The sequence below is a fragment of the Rhineura floridana genome, chromosome 9, assembly GCF_030035675.1.
Source record: "Rhineura floridana isolate rRhiFlo1 chromosome 9, rRhiFlo1.hap2, whole genome shotgun sequence".
Classification (NCBI taxonomy): Eukaryota; Metazoa; Chordata; class Lepidosauria; order Squamata; family Rhineuridae; genus Rhineura; species Rhineura floridana.
The window spans coordinates 70,522,897-70,542,454 of NC_084488.1; the positions used below are offsets into that span (position 1 = coordinate 70,522,897).

Consider the following 19,558-nt stretch of genomic DNA (forward strand, 5'->3'; position numbering starts at 1 on the left):
TTTTCAAGCATTTCCCCCCTGTTTTTTCCTCTCGCCCAGTTACTGTGTTTGTTTGTTTTGGTTACTTCTTCTGATTCTGCCTGGATCCCCTTGTCTGTTTTATTAAAGAAAAAAAACACCATTCTAACTGCCTTTCAGTTTTCATTATAATGCAGGCGTATTCTTTGTCCCTTAACCACCAGTATAAATGAGGTTTTACTTTAACTATAATGGAGAATTAAATAAAATGGATTTAGTCAAGAATACTAAGATAGCTTTCTGGACATTGGCCTAGTTTGCATGTCACAGTAAGCCATTATTTAAAATAAAAGCTGCTTCATTCCTCCCTTTCACAAACTGGGAAACAAACCACAGAGCAGCTGATTTTAGCACTATCTGCAAACCACCACCTTGTGGCTTAATTCTGTCCAAAGTTTGTTCTTGGTTTACTACTTGTGGTTTGTATGGGAGAAACAAACCACGAACACTGGTTTGCACATAGTGCTAAGCCAGCCACTTTGTGGTTTGTTCCCCAGCTTGGGACAGGAAGGAGCTAAAGCGATTGAGCAGTATCCATGTGCTTGTAAGTCAGTTTATTTTAGACTGTGACTTACTGTGATGTGTGAATGAAACCATTGTGAACTCTGGGAATGGGTTTTGCACCCATGCTCAGAAATGCTGTTTGTGCTTGAGATTGGGAAGAAATTTTACTCTAAGCCAGTAGTTTATTAAAAAATGACTCTTCTCTACAAAAAGTCATGCCTTTGTCTTTAAAGGTATTACAATTTGTTTTTTGCTGCAACTGATTAACAGAACTACATTTCTAGAACTTAATGCTTGTTTGGCTTTAAAAGTTGAAACTTTGCTTGTGAGAAAATGTGTAGTTTCATATGGTTGTATTCAACTATAATTTCTTGCTTACATGCAATTGTTGAATAGTGTACTTTCCTGAAAATCTGAATGTCATTAGGAATAAACCAGTGGAGATAATAGGAATTGTCATGCTCATCACCCACTTTTGACTTTTATAGTCAATAATTGTAGTGCTCTTGTAAATAATATTTAGAGGTGGTTCCCTTTATTCTGCTGCCAGTTACCCACCGTAAGTATCCTATCCAAGGTGCATTCCCTAAAAGACAAGACAGGAGGTAACCTGTAACTGCCTCTAGGTCAGAATATAGTTTTATGATGGCTGCATATGTGGCACTCCCAGAGGACCTCAAAAATGAACTAGTTGTGTTAACACAATTGTTCATACAGAATTCGTCACACAGCTGTTGAATGTGTGAATCTGATAACTGCCTGCAGCATGCACATTATGGCAGCTGCTTGATTCCCTCTCTCTGGAAGAGTGTCTGCTAACTGCTACCATTTTGTTTCCTGTCTGATGTTGGGTTGGAAAGAGGGAAGGATTATTGGCATGATAATTCTACAAATCATCTATTTCTTTCTCTCTCGATACATGTATGAACAAACATACTCCCACTCCCACCCACCCTCCTTTGCAGATGAAGCTCAACTTTTTCTTACCTTTGCTGTCTTAGCTAGATGTACATATGGGCAATTCTATCACTGATTTGGTCCTTACACTTAGTTTCTCTCATTGTTTCAGGTGGGTCGTCTATATTATATGTTTTAAAGTGTCACTTAGTTATTTATATATTTCTATTCAGGGGTCTATAAATTTGTGGTGGAACTTAAATCAGCTGGACATTTTCTAGTGGCCGGGGAGAAAGCTAGAATAGTTGATCTTGATTTTGGCATTGTATAATCTTCTAAAAATTAGTATAATCTGTCTGCATACCTATTCATTTAATGAGCTGAAACATAGTTTGAAGTAAATGTTTCAACACTACCCCAAATCAGTCTATGTCTCTCTTTTTTAATAAAGTAGGTGTCTGCTGTGGGACACAGTGTGTCTAAAGGGATTAGGAACAGGATAGGAGGTGTTTCCTACCAGGGCTGTGGAGTCAGAGTCGGAAGCAATTTTGGGTGGAGTCGGAGTCGGAAGCAATTTTGGGTGGAGTCGGAGTCGGAAGCAATTTTGGGTGGAGTCGGAAGCAATTTTGGGTGGAGTCGGAGTCGGAAGCAATTTGGGGTGGAGTCGGAAGCAATTTGGGGTGGAGTCGGAAGCAATTTGGGGTGGAGTCGGAAGCAATTTGGGGTGGAGTCGGAAGCAATTTGGGGTGGAGTCGGAAGCAATTTGGGGTGGAGTCGGAAGCAATTTGGGGTGGAGTCGGAAGCAATTTGGGGTGGAGTCGGAGTCAGTAGAAATGTACTGACTCCGACTTCAAAATAAAATTAATATTTTAATATTAATATTAATTTACTAATATTAATACATTAATATACATTTGTCATTTATGAAGGAGTCAGTCAGAGTCAGACAGTAGAAAAGTTAATATACATTTGCCATTTATGAAGGAGTCGGAGTCGGACAGTAGAAAAATAGAGGAGTCGAAGTCGAAGGTTTGACATACCGACTCCACAGCCCTGGTTCCTACTAATGGTAGAGGCTTTCATATCTTTGCAGAAAAATAGTGGGGGATCAGTTTGACCATCCCCTGAATTCCCTCAGGCAAAGATTGTACACATGCACTTCACTCTACCAGGGAATATCCCTGGCAGCAAAGGGCCTCCTGTGAGAAGAAATTGTCTTGTACAAGTTGTTTCTCCTTAGGTCAATGCAAGAAGCTATGGGGAGGCTGTGCTAACAGGCTTCGCAGGGTCCTCTTGGTCATCACCTTTAATTGCATTAGCAGCAGAGGAAGGCACCCTGCTTCTGACACTGAAACAAAGTGTATACAAAAATGTAAGAATATAGTGAATCCTTAAGAAGCAAACTAGGCCTGATCCAGCTCAGTGTTCTGCATCGAGTAGTGGCTAGATGAGATTGCTTCAATTCATGGGCACAGGATCCTAATAGTTTGGCATTTATTTATTGAAGTATCTTTAGAGCAGTTTATGACCTTACAGCTTCCCAAATGGCTCACAACTATAATATTAATAAAAGCAACAGTTTATGAATATGTAGTTCCTGAAATAATAAAAAGCATGAGTTAAATAAAAGTAACTGAAAATGGAAGTAAATGTGTATAGTTAAACATATTGTAAGGGAATGAGTCCTCCACATATTAAGTATAAATTTCCTAACTGTCATGCGATGGCAAACAGATGCAGCCTTCCTCAGCTTGGTACCCATCAGATGTTTTGGATTGCAATTCCTATCATCCTTGAACATTGGCCATGCTGGCTGGAGCTGATAAGAGTTGTAGTCCAAAATATCTGGAGGGCACCAGATTATGATTGTAAGTTACAATTATATTATTTGTTCATATTAATGTTAAATGATGCCCTATTTTGATGTACAATTGTACACATTACTACAAGCAACAACATATTAAAATGTACCAATGCTCTTTATGCTCCCTCATTAGGACTTCTGGAAAGAAGTTGATTTTGGAAACATTCTTCCTTGTTTACAAACCTCCTGTATCTCAGCTTTACTAGTTACCATCACTGAGAAGATTTACATATTTTGCCGTCAGCCTCCTAATCTTTCCAGGGAATGCACCATGACATCAGCAGCAGTTGACAGTGGAGGCTTGGGTCTGGAGTTTGACAGCAATGGAGTACAAATTCAAGGAAAGGTCAGAAAACTGTGTGCAACCTTTCTTCATGCACTTTTTGTAAATGTTGATTGTGGACGCAAAAGATGCATATTGTAACGGGAGAGGACCATGTCTTACTGCATGCTCAGAGGGAATAGAGAACTGTAGTGTCTAATAAGTCACAGGTGCTGACTTGGGGAATATGTATCAGTGCGCTTATTTAGATTTTAATGTTTGAATCATTAAAATAACTTGATTTATTTTAAAATAACTTAGTTTTTAGAACAGACCATATGTAGTTCATGAGAATCGGTACAGTTTTTGAAAAGCAAGATCTCAGCTGGAATATAAAGTTTGTAATGACAAATATCTGTTAAAAATATTCAGGTATGTGGACAAGGTAAAGGAATAAGCAGTGATGAAAAGCCCAAATCTGGGACATGTTTAACTATCACATTGAAACCAATAGGACTTTAAGAACTTAGTCCAAAGTTGCACAATTTAAGTTCACTTCTAATTATTTATGTAATCATGTACTTTGTTAACTGCCAGGATCATGGAAATTATATGCTGCTTGTTAATTATATGCAATAATGTTTGTATACTAACTGTGTTTCTGTGGTTCATGGTACATTCCTGATGTGGTTGATGCATTCTCTCTATCTTCTCCCTGACCCTACCCATGAGTGTATCCAGATTTACTTGTAATCCATGAATTCTATACTTTTTATTTTATTTAATGTTCAGTGAAAGTCATGAAGTAGTTAAGAGGAAAATAGAAGGGATTATTTGGATTAGGATGGTAACACATTCTCTTGCTGTGCCCTACAGGAGAATGAACCTGTCTCTGAATATCCAGCAGTGATTGTAGAGCCAATACCAAGTGCCAGAGTAGAACAAGGATATGCCGCACAGATTTTTGTTTATGATGATGAAACTTACCTTCTTCAAGATGTTGCAGAAGAACAAGAAATAGAGACTGAAACTGTGAAAACAGGTAAACCTTTTTTATTTTTTGCTAGGGATGTAAACTCTGATCAATTGATATGAGTTGCTAATGTTTTAATTGCGGATTTAATGGGAGCAGCTAATTAAAAAAAAAGGAGCAGGACCTGGAAATCTTAGAAGGCCTGTTGCTATGCATGTTGCACAAATGTGCTTGCTCATTTTCTGCATGAAAAATCTGAAGAAATTTAGAAGATGCTTTTCCTTCTAGCTTGCATCCCATCTAGTAGAAAGCTTGTGTCTTATGGTGAGACTGCTATGGTTTTCCTGTTAATAATGAAAACCACAGCTAACAAGCCAACAGTACTCATTTAGTCAGTGTGGTTAAATCTGATTTGGAATCCCCCCCCCGGGGATAGGGCGAAAGAGATTATTCAAAACTATTTGGTGTTACTATATTAGAAGCTGCTTGATATTTTCATATGAAATGAAAATAAGAAATACAAACTGTAATGAGTGGAAATGCTGCACTTTTGTAAATAAGCTACTAAAAAGCTGTTTCCTTTGGTATCCTTAAGACACCTTAATTGAGGTTTGCAATATGTAAGCAAGACTTGGATTGCAGCCTTAGTTGATCAATTCAGTGCATAGTTACCTGGGAGTACGTCCCACTGAACCCAGTGGAGCTTACTTCTGAGCAGACATGTATTGGATTGCAGCCTAAATGGATAAAAGAAAGTCAATGAATTGGTTAGGACTGTATTATTATTATTTTATTTATTACATTTATATACTGCCCCATAGCCAAAGCTCTCTGGGCGGTTTACAAAAATTAAAAACATTGAACATTAAAAACAAATATATAATTTAAAAAACCATACAAAGTTTAAAAGCAGGAAGCAACAGATAAACAAGGTAAAAGACCTGGGGTCAGAGCTCAGCACATGCTGTTAGAATGCCTGGGAGAAAAGGAAAGTCTTGATCTGGCGCCGAAAAGATAACAATGTTGGCACCAGATGAGATGTAAACTAAATTTTAATAAAATAATTTTAATATTTGCTGTTCTCTGGCTAATTTTAACTGATAGTTGGATTATAAATATACTTTATATTGAAAAAAGTTTTACTGCAATTTGTGGGTTTTATTTCTAATTGTGCTTTTACTTTAGCTCTGCTAGCAGACTATTTTATTCGTAGAAGGTATGAACATAAGAAGAGCTTGTTAAATTGGGCCGATGGCCCATCTAGTCCAGCATCTGGTTTTCATAGTTTATCTTTGCTGCCCAAACTATACGTAAGAGGATCCTTTTGTAGATATTAATATGCTATTTTAACGTTGTACTATCATGGTTTTGTTACTTTTTATTTTATAATACATGTTTTTTAATCTTCTTGCTAAACCACTTGTATATCGGGTCTATGACCGTACAATAAACTTGTTGTTGTTTTCATAGTGGCCTACTAGATGCCCATGGGAAACCTGTAAGTGTGACTCGCTCATAAAGCTATTATGACTTAGTTCAGTGAGACTATACATCTGCATTTATTTATTCATAAGAGCATTTATAAACTGCCAACATTAAAAATTAGCATGGTAGTGTACAATAAAACAATTAAAACATCATAAATACAAAACAAATGACCAACACTAAAATCTAAAAATGCTTGATGGAACAATGTTCTTAGCAGATGACAAAATATCAAAATTGTAGGCGCCTGTCTGATTTCAATAGGAACAGTGTGCCAAATTATTGGTGCCGCTATGCTAAAGGTCTTAGTTTGTTAGAAGCTAAACAAATGTGTGATAACTATGGGACAGTCAGGAGGGGTTCTCCAGATGATTGCTATGATTTGACCGGTGTATGAGGGACAAGGTGGTCCTTCAGGTGAGCTGACTCTAGGCTGTTTAGGGCTTTACAAACTAACAGCAATACCTTGAAATTAGCTTGATAATGGAATGGCATTAGTAAGGTTTGGATCTGTTCTAGTTCAACAGAGTAAAGTGCCAATAATGACAGAACTCTGTTTAATTCTTTTCACTAGTAGTGTGATCAGTTATGGTCGCTTGTTAAAATAGCATACACCTGATTGTAGGGTTAAGTGAGCTTAATACTTTTCCCAAGAACCAGCAAGCCTGGTCCACAACCAGCACTATCCTTTCTCTGTCATGCAACATGCAATGCTAATTGTAAAAATTTTCTAGGCGTAAAGAGAAGCTTGGGGTATATGGCAAAGATGCTGTAAGGAATGAGGCAGTGAGAAAAATGAAAGCCTCATTGACTGCATAAGCTTGCCATGCACAACTCTGAGTTGTTCTCTCTTTCTGAAAGGCAGAGGCAGCATGCCTTTTGAATACCAGTCACTGGAGAAAAGCAGTGGGAGAAGGCTATTGCACTCATGTTTTACTTGTGGGCTTCCCATAGGCGCCTGGTTGGTCACTGTGGAAAACTGGATGCTGGACTGGATAGGATTTTGGTCTGATCCAGCGGGGCTGGCTTTTTAAATCTTTTGCTCCCTCTCCTTGAAGTTCTGTCACTTTATTTATTTATTTATTTTTAAAACTTATATACCGCCCGACTAGCAATAGCTCTCTGGGCGGTGAACATAGATACTTTAGTTCCTGCATTTAAGGCAAGCCTGTAAGAATCCTGCAAAACATACGTAGTTGAACAAAAATATATCCTTATATGTTTACTGTTGTGTTTCACCTAGAGGAACCAGTGATGTGGTGAATTCCTTTGAATAGATTTTGCATGAGATACCTTACAAGGTCTGAACTAATTATGGCCAGGATTCAAAGACCTGCACACTCAAGAGAGCCTTTGGGCTTCTCAAACAGCACTTCCCTGTGCCGCATTGCAAATTGTTTATGAAACTGAGAGGGCAGTATCAAAAGTAGTTTATGATTTGGTGGGGAGAGGGGCTCTTTTTTAAAGGCAGAAATTCCACCAGGGGTGAACAAATGGTATTCTCTGAGTAATTTTTCAGATCTTGGTGTATATAATTAATTTTTTTTCTGAATTTTATTTTTGTCAGTAAACTTGTTTTGGGTTTTGCAGATTTGATTTTGAAGGTAAGTGACTTTTTAGCTGGCTGAACATAATAAAAATAGTGATTTAATACAGTGAACTGTACAGTTCTGGTCGCCGCATCTCAAAAAGAATATTATAGAGTTGGAGAAGGTTCAGAGGAGGGCAACCAGAATGATCAAGGGGATGGAGCGACTCCCTTACGAGGAAAGGTTGCAGCATTTGGGGCTTTTTAGTTTAGAGAAAAGGTGGGTCAGAGGAGAACATGATAGAAGTGTATAAAATTATGCATGGCATTGAGAAAGTGGATAGAGAAAAGTTTTTCTCCTTCTCATAATACTAGAACTTGTGGACATTCAAAGAAGCTGAATGTTGGATGATTCAGGACAGACAAAGGGAAGTACTTCTTTACTCAGCACATAGTTAAACTATGGAATTTGCTCCCACAAGATGCAGTAATGGCCACCAGCTTGGATGGCTTTAAAAGAAGATTAGACAAATTCATGGAGGACAGGGCTATCAATGGCTACTAGCCATGATGGCTGTGCTCTGCCACCCTAGTCAGAGGCAGTATGTTTCTGAAAACCAGTTGCCAGAAGCCTCAGGAGGGGAGAGTGTTCTTGCACTCAGGTCCTGCTTGCGGGCTTCCCCCAGGCACCTGGTTGGCCACTGTGAGAACAGGATGCTGGACTAGATGGGCTACTGGCTTGATCCAGCAGGCTCTTTTTATGTTCTTATGAACATAGCAGAAGGTGGATATTTTGTGTACTTGCCTTCTTGAAGCTGCCTCCACTCTCCTCTTCTGCTCTTTGGGGCTTGTATGCAGGATGGGGTTGGCTTGTGTAGAACTGAAAATAATGAAAATCTCAACAAATAAACTGGCACCTTAAAGACTAAGACAAGTATTAAAGCTTTCATGGACTATAGTCCTCTTAATCAGACACATGAAGTGTTGTCTTGAGTTGCAGGTATGATTTGGGGGCGGGAGATTGTAAACGTTGAGGTAAGAAGAAAATGGAATGCAGAAAGCAGAGCTTATGATAATGACATAATTATTCACTAATAGGCAAAAACCCTTGCGGTTTAAGAATGTACCTATAGTCAACAGATATTTCTATCAAACTTTAAAAAGCAGGGAAATTGGGCAGCTATAGTGAAGGCACCAGGGGAGCAGGAGACCTGACCTCCTGTCTGAGATATTGTACTGCCCTACAAGTTTGTCAAAATGCCAAACAACATTTGGGTTGGTGTTTCACAGTCCAATCCACTTCCTGTGTAGTTTGGAAGAATTTGGTACCATTTTGCCTATTAGTGAATTTCCCTGCTTTTTAGTCTGGGAGGTAAGGAATGGGAGGCCGGCAACCAAGAGGACTTCTGTATCCTGGTCCTTTTAGCTCCCATGGCATGATAAACCAATGCTTAGTGTGTTGTCCAAACCCAAACTCATGGTTAAGCTCTCTCCTCCTTAACCACAAGCTTTAGCCAGGGTTCTTCTTGGCTACAGCTCGTGCTTAATTAAGGAGAGAGCCTAACCACAAGCCCAAGCTGACACACTGACTCTAACCTTGGTTTAGTTGCCATGCTGTACTGAGCTAAAAGGACTGAGGACCAAAGCAACTGCAGTCTCCTCCCTGGAAGCCCATGTGTTTGTGCTAAGCCAGCCATTCCCAACTTTTGGGTCCTCAAGATGTTACTGAATTACAACTCCCATCAGCCCCAGCCAGCATGGCCAGTGGTCAGGAATGATGGGAGTTGTAGTCCAGCAACATCTGTGTACCCAAGGTTGGGAAAGGTTGTGGTCCGCCATAGTTTGGCTTAGGTTTATGTATGAACGTAGCCATAAAATCAGGTACATTGGATTGTGTTGATGCAGCTGAATTGGTGGCAACATTTTATTCCATTTTTGGTGACTGAAAAGCCTTTAGGAAGTTGTTTATTGTCTCCAGTCCTGGCCTCAGCCCTATCTTATGTCATACTAACACAACAACAGAATTTGTTGCTTCCCTCTGCCTGATACTGCACACTTAATTAAAAGCACAGAAGCTCATAGGACTGTACCAAAAGGGAGGTTAGCATCTTTCCAGTGTTTGTGGATTAAATGGAGGCTGCATTAAACTTCTGATTTAATCCTAATAAATGGGAATAGGCAGCCGTATTGGATGCTACAGCATGGAGAAATCCTTATAGCCTATACATAAAGTATGAGAGACTTCCACCCTACAGGCCAGTTTTGGCCCACCAGGGGGTCCAAGTTGTCCCTCAAGGCTGTTTTCCCCAAAACCATAACCACCCACCCACCTGCTAACATAATTCATAACATCTAATTGTCAGGAGGGTGGGGTTAAATCTTGTGTTGGCTGTACACATCTGTTCCCAGCCAAAGGAGCAGGATTTAACCAACTGCTCGTCAGTTGATGAGCAAAGGTAAAATGCTGCTCAGTTTGATAGGATCCCATGCAAATGGTGGAAAAAAATTTAGGAGTGCCTTGCAAGGTGCTTTGAAGTCCTGACTTTGGAACTTCAAAGTACCTTGCACCTGATGTTACCACCTGTCAAATTTGGCCCATGAGCTCAAGCCTGATAAGAATCTGCCCTGTAGAGCCAAAATGATTCCCATACATGTTTACTCTGAAATGTGTCCCACTGAATTCACTATGACTTACTTTCAGATAAATGGCTTTGGATTGCAGCTGTTGCCTACCCTTGCGTTTTATTTGTTTTTAAATTTTGAAAAGTGATTTTAGTAATGTTCAATTGTTATCCATCTTGACTTTATTAATTAAATGTCCATTAGTCATAATAGTTGGGCCTCTAATCTGGATGCAGTATGCCTAGAGTACCATAGGAACATAGTTCCAAAGTATTTAACTTCAGCTTTTGCCTGCATATTCCAGTGGTATCCCAGCAAAGTTTGAAAATCATTTGCAAGACATCTGCTTGCATCCTGATGGAGCAGATAAGACTCGGTGAGGTCAGTGTGAGGACTTATGAGCAATGTTCAAAATGGGAGGGGGTGAGGGGGAAAGATGTGTGCCTGAAAAGAAGTAGGATTACATCTCTTTTGAGCATTGCTTATCAATAAACTTGCATCTTAAGCTGAAAAATCCATTAGAGGTCTCAACATCTCAAGCTTAATAGGTCTTTCATCATAGAGGGTAAAACCATGCAAGTATGCAATGTAATTGCAATGACCGTACTTGTTCTGTGGAGTGTGTATATGAGGGTGTCTTGCAGGTGATTTGCAAATTTGCATATGCATCAGACTTCCACCTGCAGTAAGAAGCTACCTTCTTTTCTATCAAGTGATAGAGACCAGTGGCAATTGACTTCATGCCCTGTGTGTGAGATGCACCAGGCAATCATCAGTGTGTTGATCTTGGAAGTTATGAAGCTTTATTTATGTGGGAGTGAGATCTCTAATCTCTTTGTTAGCTGGTTTTTCTTGGTGTAGAGTGCAGGACTCTGCTAGACACAGATATTGCCTACTAGCGCCGTCGAATGAAATAAAACTCCTACACGATATAGTTGAGATATGATAGCAGTTGACCAGTTCATAGAGATGAACGTATTTAAAGCAAAACTCAGTTAGGCTCGTTGTAAAAAAGCCTTTGGGTGTCCTTACTCAAATTCCAGAATTCTTTATTCGGCGGCACTTTCGGAACTAAACAGGGACAAATATTAAGACTGCTCTTCGGAGCGGATATAAACGGCGCTCACTCCGTTCCTCAAGCGGTACCTTAAAGAGAAAGGGGCTGCGAGACCAATAACGTTAAGAACAGTGAAGAAGCGGCTTCGCGCCATATCTAAGGCAGAATGAAAAACAGGTCTGGCAACAATGATTCCATTCAAGCGCGGGTACTTGTTTCATTCTCACCTAGCTCACCCTCTAATTGCATGGAAGATAAGAGGAGAGGAAAGTGAGCAACTTTTTCTTTGGCTGGACCGACTGAAATGTGAATATCTGGCACGAAGCCTCAGAAGCAGGTGAACCTAGTCGTGACGGTGACCGTCATGGCGACCGATGGGTGAGCGGATCCTTTCCCTGCTGCCGTTCGTTCTGCCTGCTGTAGAAGAGGAAAAGGGGAGGGTGAGCGTCCGCCTGGCACTTCCTGTCTGCGAGTCTAGTGGCGGAAGGATCGCGTGCGCGTCGTTTGAGAAGGAAGCGCTTCTCGCCTGTCGGCCCTGCTTCTCTTGGCCGCCGCTGCTGCTGCTGCTGTTGTTGCCGCCGCTACATGCAGGGGGGGGGAAGGAGGGGAAGCGGAACCTTTTGCGTGGCTAGTCGGCCGCGGGAACGAGCGCGCGGAGAAAGATCCGGCTGAGGCGATGTTGGTTGGCCCTTATGTGTTTGTGTGAGGGCGCGCGCACGCTGACGAGTGGGGCCTCGCGTGCGCGCGTCCGAGCGCCAGGGAGCCCTTGCGGGTCAATGCGAAGGCGCCGCCGCCGCTTGCTCCAGCGGCATAAACATGGCGACTTCCCTGCATGAGGGGGCCACGAATCAGCTCGACCTGCTCATCCGCGCCGGTAAGCGGCGACACGAAATGGCGGGACGAGGGGGCGTTGGTAAAAGAGAAGGGAGAACCAAAGGGTGGGTTATGCGGAGGGAGGTGCGGACGCTGCTCGCTCTTCTCGGGGGCGGCGCTGGAGTAATGGAGGGACGACGAATCCAGGAAGTGATCACCTTGGCGTGGGTTATGCGCTAGCAACCTGGCCGCGCTGCACCCGGGGAAAGCGGGCAGCGGCCCTGATTGCCCAGTGTTGTGTTTTGCGTGTTTGTGCGTGCGTTGCTGGTATGAGCGGAGCGGACGCCGCTGCTTTTTCTTTTGGAGCCAAAACCAGGAAGACTGGTGATTTTTTATGCTTGCCGCCAGCCAGCCGCGCCACGCGCTATCTGTGGAACAGAAAAGTGGCTTCCTTTTTTAGCTCCTTTTAGATAATAGCCTTCTTCTTTTCTTGTTTTCAATAATTGTTCCTTGTGCCGAGGTTCCTCTGGCGGGTGTAGGGGCTACAATGGGTTCAGGGTCCTCTTTTAGAGGTGTCTTTTGCCCTCTAAATTAAGTGGTGTACTGTGGAGCATGTAGGAGCAGCCCGAAATCATAAGATGGGGGATAGTGGTGTCACTGAGCCTAAGGCTGTTCCTTGGTGAACGGCATGTGCCGTCTGGAAGGAAGGGTATTGAGCCTATTCTCTCACCCACCCCCCCAATAGCGGAAGCGCGAAGCTCCCTCAGGAGCCCCAGTATGCGGGGTGGGGAGGAGGCAGTGACGGGCCTGGCCGGCCAATCAACTGTCAAGAACGTTCGAAATCAGAAGGTTGAGGTCTTCATTGGGCGGGGTTAGGCTCCGTCAGGCCAATAGGAATGAGGGAAAGGCTGAGTGGCAGCGCTTTCTGGCGCTGACAATGCAAGCACGGAATTGGAGGGAAGAGGAAGGATTGTAAATACGGAAGCGAGGGCGGGGTTGGTGTGAGGCGGGGGAAGAATTGCAGTGGGTTTATAGCGTTCATAAATGTCCTGTGCGGAGCAGTGATCCTCCAGTAGTGGCCGTGGCTCTAACAGATAATGGAGATCGTTGCATATCTAGTATCAGCATATTCCTGCCTTTTAGTTATCGTCCATTGATGATATAGTGAACTTTATTTGTTCTATTATTTGTTATCCTTTTCATTCTTTAAAATAGCCTTACACGTATTCCTCCCCTCCCGCCAGTTGCTTTCTGTGACAGCATTTTCAAACATCACTATTTGGTATTGCTTTCCTCACAAGTTTTCATTGATCTAATGATAATAGTACAAACTAATGTTCATAATATTGTGTGATTGACAGGTCAGTCACAAGTGTAAATATTTTTACTTTAGTGCTAAACTTCATTTGGAATGTCTGATTAAGATGTCAGTGGTTACTTTCTAGTTTGAAGAATATAAACATTTGTTGTCCCAAAATAAGAACTGATTGTTTGAACCCTGTGGTCTTTTCATGAACTTCAAAGTTGTGATACACCTTTTTTTTAACTGATACTGTCTTATGTATCCATTTCATTGGGATGAGAGTTAAAAAGAATGAAGAGTAGGTGAGTTTTAAGGATGCACAAGCCATTGTGTTTTCTTAGCCCCTCCCAGCTCCTGTTTTTTTTTGTCTATTTTACTTTAGTCAGGAGGCTTCTTGCATGATTACTGGTGCTGAGGGTAACCTGTCAATGCTTCTTGTTTGGCAAGCTTTAGAACACCACATTGGTGTATGCTGCTGATCTTTGTTAGATTTATGTATTTATTCATCCCAGTCTTGGTAATTTCAGTCTTAACAAGTCAGTGCCAAAACTGCTGAAGTCAAGATTCTTTCTCTCTAGCTGCCCTTGTGTCAACCTTTTTTCATGCTGGCAGACTTATTTATAGCTGTCTTGAGAACTCATAACTGCAACCACACTGAAAACAAAACACAAATCTTGGTCTGGTTTGTTCCTGGATGTGTGATTGCTTGACAACCTTATGCACACTGCTTTGAATTCTGCAGAAGAAAGGATAGGGTAGGATATACATATAAGAGTGGAGAAAAACATATTTAAGCAAAATGTAATATATATTTAAAATAATATATCTGTACTGATTTATCACATTGGAAACTAATACATATATTTATGCATACAAGAAGGGACCCCTTAACCTTTCTTAGGAAAGGGATGGGAAGTTTGGATTCTGAGAGAGCAAATGTTAGTAGGCCACAACTTCCCCGGGTTTCTTAAGGCTTAAAGTGATTTTTGGAGGGCAGGAAATTGCAAGGAAGGCACAGATTCTGGGGTGAATTCCCATTTTCCATTCTTTAAATTGAGAAGGGAGTTCACTCACTGCTTAAAAAGTAATTGGGATGAAATGGTCTTGGAGACTGTGGTGTGCATCTTCTAAGCATTGTTCTTTATCTGAATAAGGCCCTAGGTGAAATGAAAGCATGTGACAAACTGCTTGCTTTTCTTAAGCATGTCTGGTTCCCTTCTCCAGCTTGCCAAGGGCTTGTGTCTGTGCATTGGTGTCTGTTGCTATGGTTCACTTGCAACACAAAGGTGCTGTACATGCACAGCTCCTGCCCTTGCCATTTTTGGGGATTTGGAAGAGTAGCTGGTTCCCCTAAAGGTTTTCTCAAAGATTTGATTGTTTCTTCACTGTGTCCGTCCCCCCAATTTAGACTCCCAAGTATATTCTCATGTAGCAATACCTAGTTACTAATATGTGGTTATAACAATGTTGCATACCTGGTGTTTCACTTTGCCTGCTACCACCGATAAGCTACGCTACTGTGACATTATAGAATGTTTAGAAATACTCTAAATGGTAAGGGGGGGAAGATAAATGTCAAGAATGCTGCAGCTTTAATGAGGAATGTAATTCGATAAATCTTACATTAGGTCTTGATATAAAGGAGTTGCGTGCTATTATGAGGAAAGGAAGCCTGTGTGGTTCGGAGAAGGGGTGCTGAAGGAGAGAAAGGTTGCAGGAAATGAGAAAAGATGAAGAAAGATAGCCTGGGTTGGAAACATTACAGGTACAGGTGTACCTCCATATTGTTGGGGAAAACAGGATGGATATGTGTAGGCAGGGGAGGAGCAAGCTTAGGGAACAAAGACTTAGGAAGATAATAGTGCTGAATTTCCTGTAACTGAAATAAGTAGTCAAATAGTAGTTACTAATATGGATTTCTCAAAGAGTCCTAGTTGAATGTATTGTGCTCTGTATGCTTTATAAACTTATGTGGCTCTTAGGAATTTGAAGTTGTGTCCATAAATATGGTAAGGCAGTGGTTCCCACACCTTTCTCCCCACGGGCCACTTGCAAAGTGCTGAGGGTCTTGAAGGACCACTTAATGATTTTTCTGCTTATAGTAGCAATTGCACTGCATTGTGCTAGGTAATGTATGCTTTTGATTGTATTTTTGCAGACATGCTGTGGACCACCTAAATGAAGCTTGCAGACCATCAGTGGTTCATGGACCACAGTTTGGGAACCCCTATTGTTAAGGGATTTATCTCCCTGCACACACTCATTGAAAAGAGTCTTGTACTTGATGCTATTTGGAGAAGCAGGTCATGTCAAACTCAAAGTTTACTGTTTCTCCATGTCGGTAACTCCAAAAATGCACCTACTAGTGTATGATGCAATGTGGGCTAGATATCACTGTGCAGTAAATAAACTCTGTGCTACCTAACCTTAAATACCCCAGAACACAATAAATTTGTGTTGAATGCTACAGTGACAGCTGTTTAAGAGGACAAGCCTAACTCCTGCACAAAGGCCAAGAACTGGAGAAGCCTGCATTCAGGTAGCCTTGTGCCACCCAGCAAGTTTTATGATTTGAATATACTTGTTTTTGTGGTATGTTCACCCTGCCTAGTGAATTTGATCACTTTCTTTTACTGTCTCTGCCAATAGCCTATAGTTTAGACATATATGTTGACAGATTTGAAGCTGAGGAGAGGGACTTGTACCTTAGTATCAACCAAGAACAGAATTTAAACTTGTATTGCTTATTTCCTAATACAGCAAGGGTGAGGAATCTTTGGCTTCTGGCCAGCTTGGCCTGTGAGGGTATTTCGCCCAAACTACGCCCACCAGCTGACTTCACTAATAAGGGTACCCATTTAAAGGTGATGGGGTGATCAGAGTGTGCCTACAGTCTCCTCCACGCTTTTCCTTCAGACTGCAAATGTCTGAAGAAACAACTCGGAGGGATGTTGAAGATGCGCTGCCATCTGCCTGTCAGCTGATGGATTGATCAAAATGTGCTTTCAACCCCCTCCGCATTTGAAAGCCCATTAGTTTGCTTTGAAGTCCTGAAAATTAGGGCTTTGACAGGTGGGCTGCCCCACTCGTCAACTTTGGCTCACCAGGAGTGGGGGAGATTCAGTTCTGGCCTTCCGGCCAGAAAAGATTCCCCACCTCTGTAATACAACATTCTTTACTATGAGCTACCGCATCAAATCAGAGTTTCTTTGTATTGTCTTTGCCCATTTCTGTTTTCAGTTACCACCACACACCTCCTGTTTTCAGTCCTTACCATTTTAACATAGTTACTACTGTAAAGAAGAGCCTATGCAGATGAATTGTAAAACATTGTCATTGGACAGTTGTTAATGCTCAGAAATAGGGAATGGTGCCATCTGCTGGGGAGCAAGATTTGAACATGTCTCCTGATTCCTAGTGTAATACCCATGGAGCTGAAGCATGGGGCTAATTGTTATAGGAATAGCTGCTCTTTACACTTGCAAACACAACTATTAATGATTGGGAGAAGGAAGAGGAATCGGATGAATATTTGTAGCCATATAAATGTTGTATTGTTGTGGCAGTAACTTGTGCTTTCTCTATACCAGTGATGTGAGCTTGAAAACTTTCTAGTGCTTTATTTTTCTGTGGAAAAAAATTCATTTCCTAAGTTCATTAGTAACAATGAATGGATGCCAATTGCAAATACAACATTAGCTAGTTTCAAATTTTTTAGCTTTAGTTTACTAAATAATAAGTAAAATAAACATGCTAGGGCAGGGGTGGGGAACTGGATCTGGTCAGTGGGCCAGATTGTTAACTCCTCCACCCTTTGCAGGCCAAGTTTGACAGGTGGGTGGAGCTGCCCATCTGTCAGTCACCTGATATCACAATTGTGTCAAGTGACTTTTTTGCCCTTTTAAGGTGCTGTGCTTTGCAGGCACCACCAATCAGCTGATTTGCAGAGCCTGTAAACCGCCTTTTGCATGGGCCAGGTCTTTACCTGCTCCACACCTATATGATGTCATGTGTAGGGCAGGTGGGCATGGCTTGGCTGAAATGGTTTCATGGGTCAAATGGGGAGTTCTGGCAGGCCTAATTAGGCCTGCTGGCCAGAGGTTCCCTACTCCTGCTCTAGGGCATCAGAACATTATACAATGCAAATTGGAAAAATTCAAAGTTTTCTGAAAATCCCACATTACTGCTGTGTATACTATCTAGACATATTGTCCATAGATGATGTAATGTCATAATTGCTAGGGGGTTTATGCAATTGCTGTGAATTCAGAAGGAGTTTTTCCTGCACTTAAATCTTTTTTCAAAGTTATTCATTTGGCCTATCCAGCAATTTAATTACTTAAAATGCTGCATTTTATAGGATTTTTATTTACTTACGGTATTTATATACTGCTTTTCACAAAGCAGTTTATATAAGTCTTACAGTAATCAGCATCATTTTTTTAAAAAAGCATACAATAAATTAGAAAAGACAACTATGTTTAGATTAGATGAAGCTGTAACTGCTGCTTCTTCCCTTCCCTCAAGGCAAGATGGTCCTTCAGAAGCCCCTGTGTTGGCAGTTGAAGGAGGGAGGGAGCACCCAGTGACAGCTGGATGGTAGCAACTCATCAGGTTGTTTTGTTCTTGTGCTTTATCTGTGTTTAAATGAAATTCTGGATCAATGTGAAAACTAAAATAAGAATGTTTGCAGACTTGGAAACATTGACAGAATTTTATTAAGTTGAAGTTCAGTTCTGCTAGACTTAATTGCTAAGTTTAGGGGTGGTGGTTTTTTTTGTAGCTTTTGAGAATCTCATACACTGTTCAGAAAAAAATAGCTGCTAATACAGGTAGACGTTTAACTTGACTGGAAATTTAAGAGCAAGTTATCATTTAAATAAAAAAATGTTTTTGGACTTTGTGGATGCCTTCTGCATAATGCCCATCTTATTTTAGAAAAACTTGATGTGAAAAAAAAATTAAATTCTTTGTATGAATGGTCAGGTTAGACTTTGCTTTCAGAAGTTGAGCCTATATTCTCACAATGTTTGCCTCAACTGTGATACTTTGTTATTAATTCTATAAAATACACTATTGCCACAGTGAGGTCTTAGCTTGCTTTTCACAAGTAATTCATAATTAGCTTACTGCTGTGGTGGGGGGAACATTAAGGCAGGGGTTGGTTACTTGTGGCCCTCCAGATGTTGCTGGACTAAAACTCAAATGCTGGCTGGGACTAATGGGAGTTCAGGACCACCGGTTCCCCATCTTTGCAGTAAGGCATAAACTCTGAGTGTAGGCTGATAGCTGAGAGCCTGGCTTGTAAACTAGTAAGTTCACTGTTCAGACTTTGCTTGCTTGCCTAATGTTCTTAGTGAGCAAAATAGATGGTTGATCTATTCATATGATTCTATGGGACTATTTTGGCTAATTTGGATCGGGGAGGAAGGTTGATGAGAGGCGAAACTTGCTGCTTCCCAGAGCTCTTGGTCCAGGCAACCATTTTTCTTGTCCAGAAGCCCTCAGGAGCAATGCTAAAGGATGATGAAGCATTATTCTGTTGGGAATTCTGGGGTGAAAATAGCATTCTTCATCATTGTTGATCCCAGTGGCTGTCAGGAGAAGTTCTACTCAACTGCGAGTTAGATCCCTTCCACTTGCCAAGGTTTTTTTTTGGTCCTCCTCATACCCATCCAATTCAAGTTGAATGTTCGCCATGGAAAACTAGTGGATCAGTGCTAAAAGAATACTTAGAATTGAATATTTTTAAAGGTAGCTGTTACAACATTATACTAACTTTATCAGAATTTATCTGGTGTAAATGCTGAAGGTAGCATATAGCTGTTGAGGATATGGTTCTTTCAGCTTCATCTGTTCTGCTGCAAAACTAGACTGTCAGTGGATGAAGGACCTGATCTACAGAAGAGAGGGGTACAGCTGTGTTCCATGCTGCAGCTGGAAGACATTAACACAAGTTTTAGAATGAATTGGCATTAAGTGCAAGGGTGGAAGGTGGTAATATATGGATTTTGTCAGATACACAGCCTTCCATGTCCATGAGAAGCTGGAGTAGTGTTTAATAGGCCCTCAGTGAGATTGTGGAGAGCGTTGTCTGTCAATGAGGATAGGCACTTCTATGATTACTGCATGGCACAGATTTATCCACAACATGATAATGTATTATTGGAATTTGAAATCTGGCACAGAGACTTTGAGTAAATGAAATTCTAAATAAATAAGCTTCTAGTCC

At 41.2% G+C, this 19,558-nt stretch overlaps 1 protein-coding gene across 4 annotated transcripts in view; it reads left to right on the plus strand.

Moving 5' to 3' along the window:
- The window catches only part of ELF2 (E74 like ETS transcription factor 2), a 49,196-nt gene that overhangs the window by 17,532 nt on the left and 12,106 nt on the right, over positions 1–19,558 (plus strand). For 2 of the 4 annotated variants that reach the window (XM_061584961.1, XM_061584962.1), the window contains exons 2-3: positions 3,417–3,629; positions 4,422–4,587. In XM_061584961.1, the coding sequence (XP_061440945.1) occupies positions 3,555–3,629; positions 4,422–4,587 (241 nt within the window). In that variant the 5' untranslated portion in view covers positions 3,417–3,554. Of the gene's footprint in view, positions 1–2,700; positions 2,792–3,416; positions 3,630–4,421; positions 4,588–11,825; positions 12,085–19,558 lie in introns of those variants that run through there. The other 2 variants (XM_061584960.1, XM_061584964.1) reach the window with 2 other exon arrangements.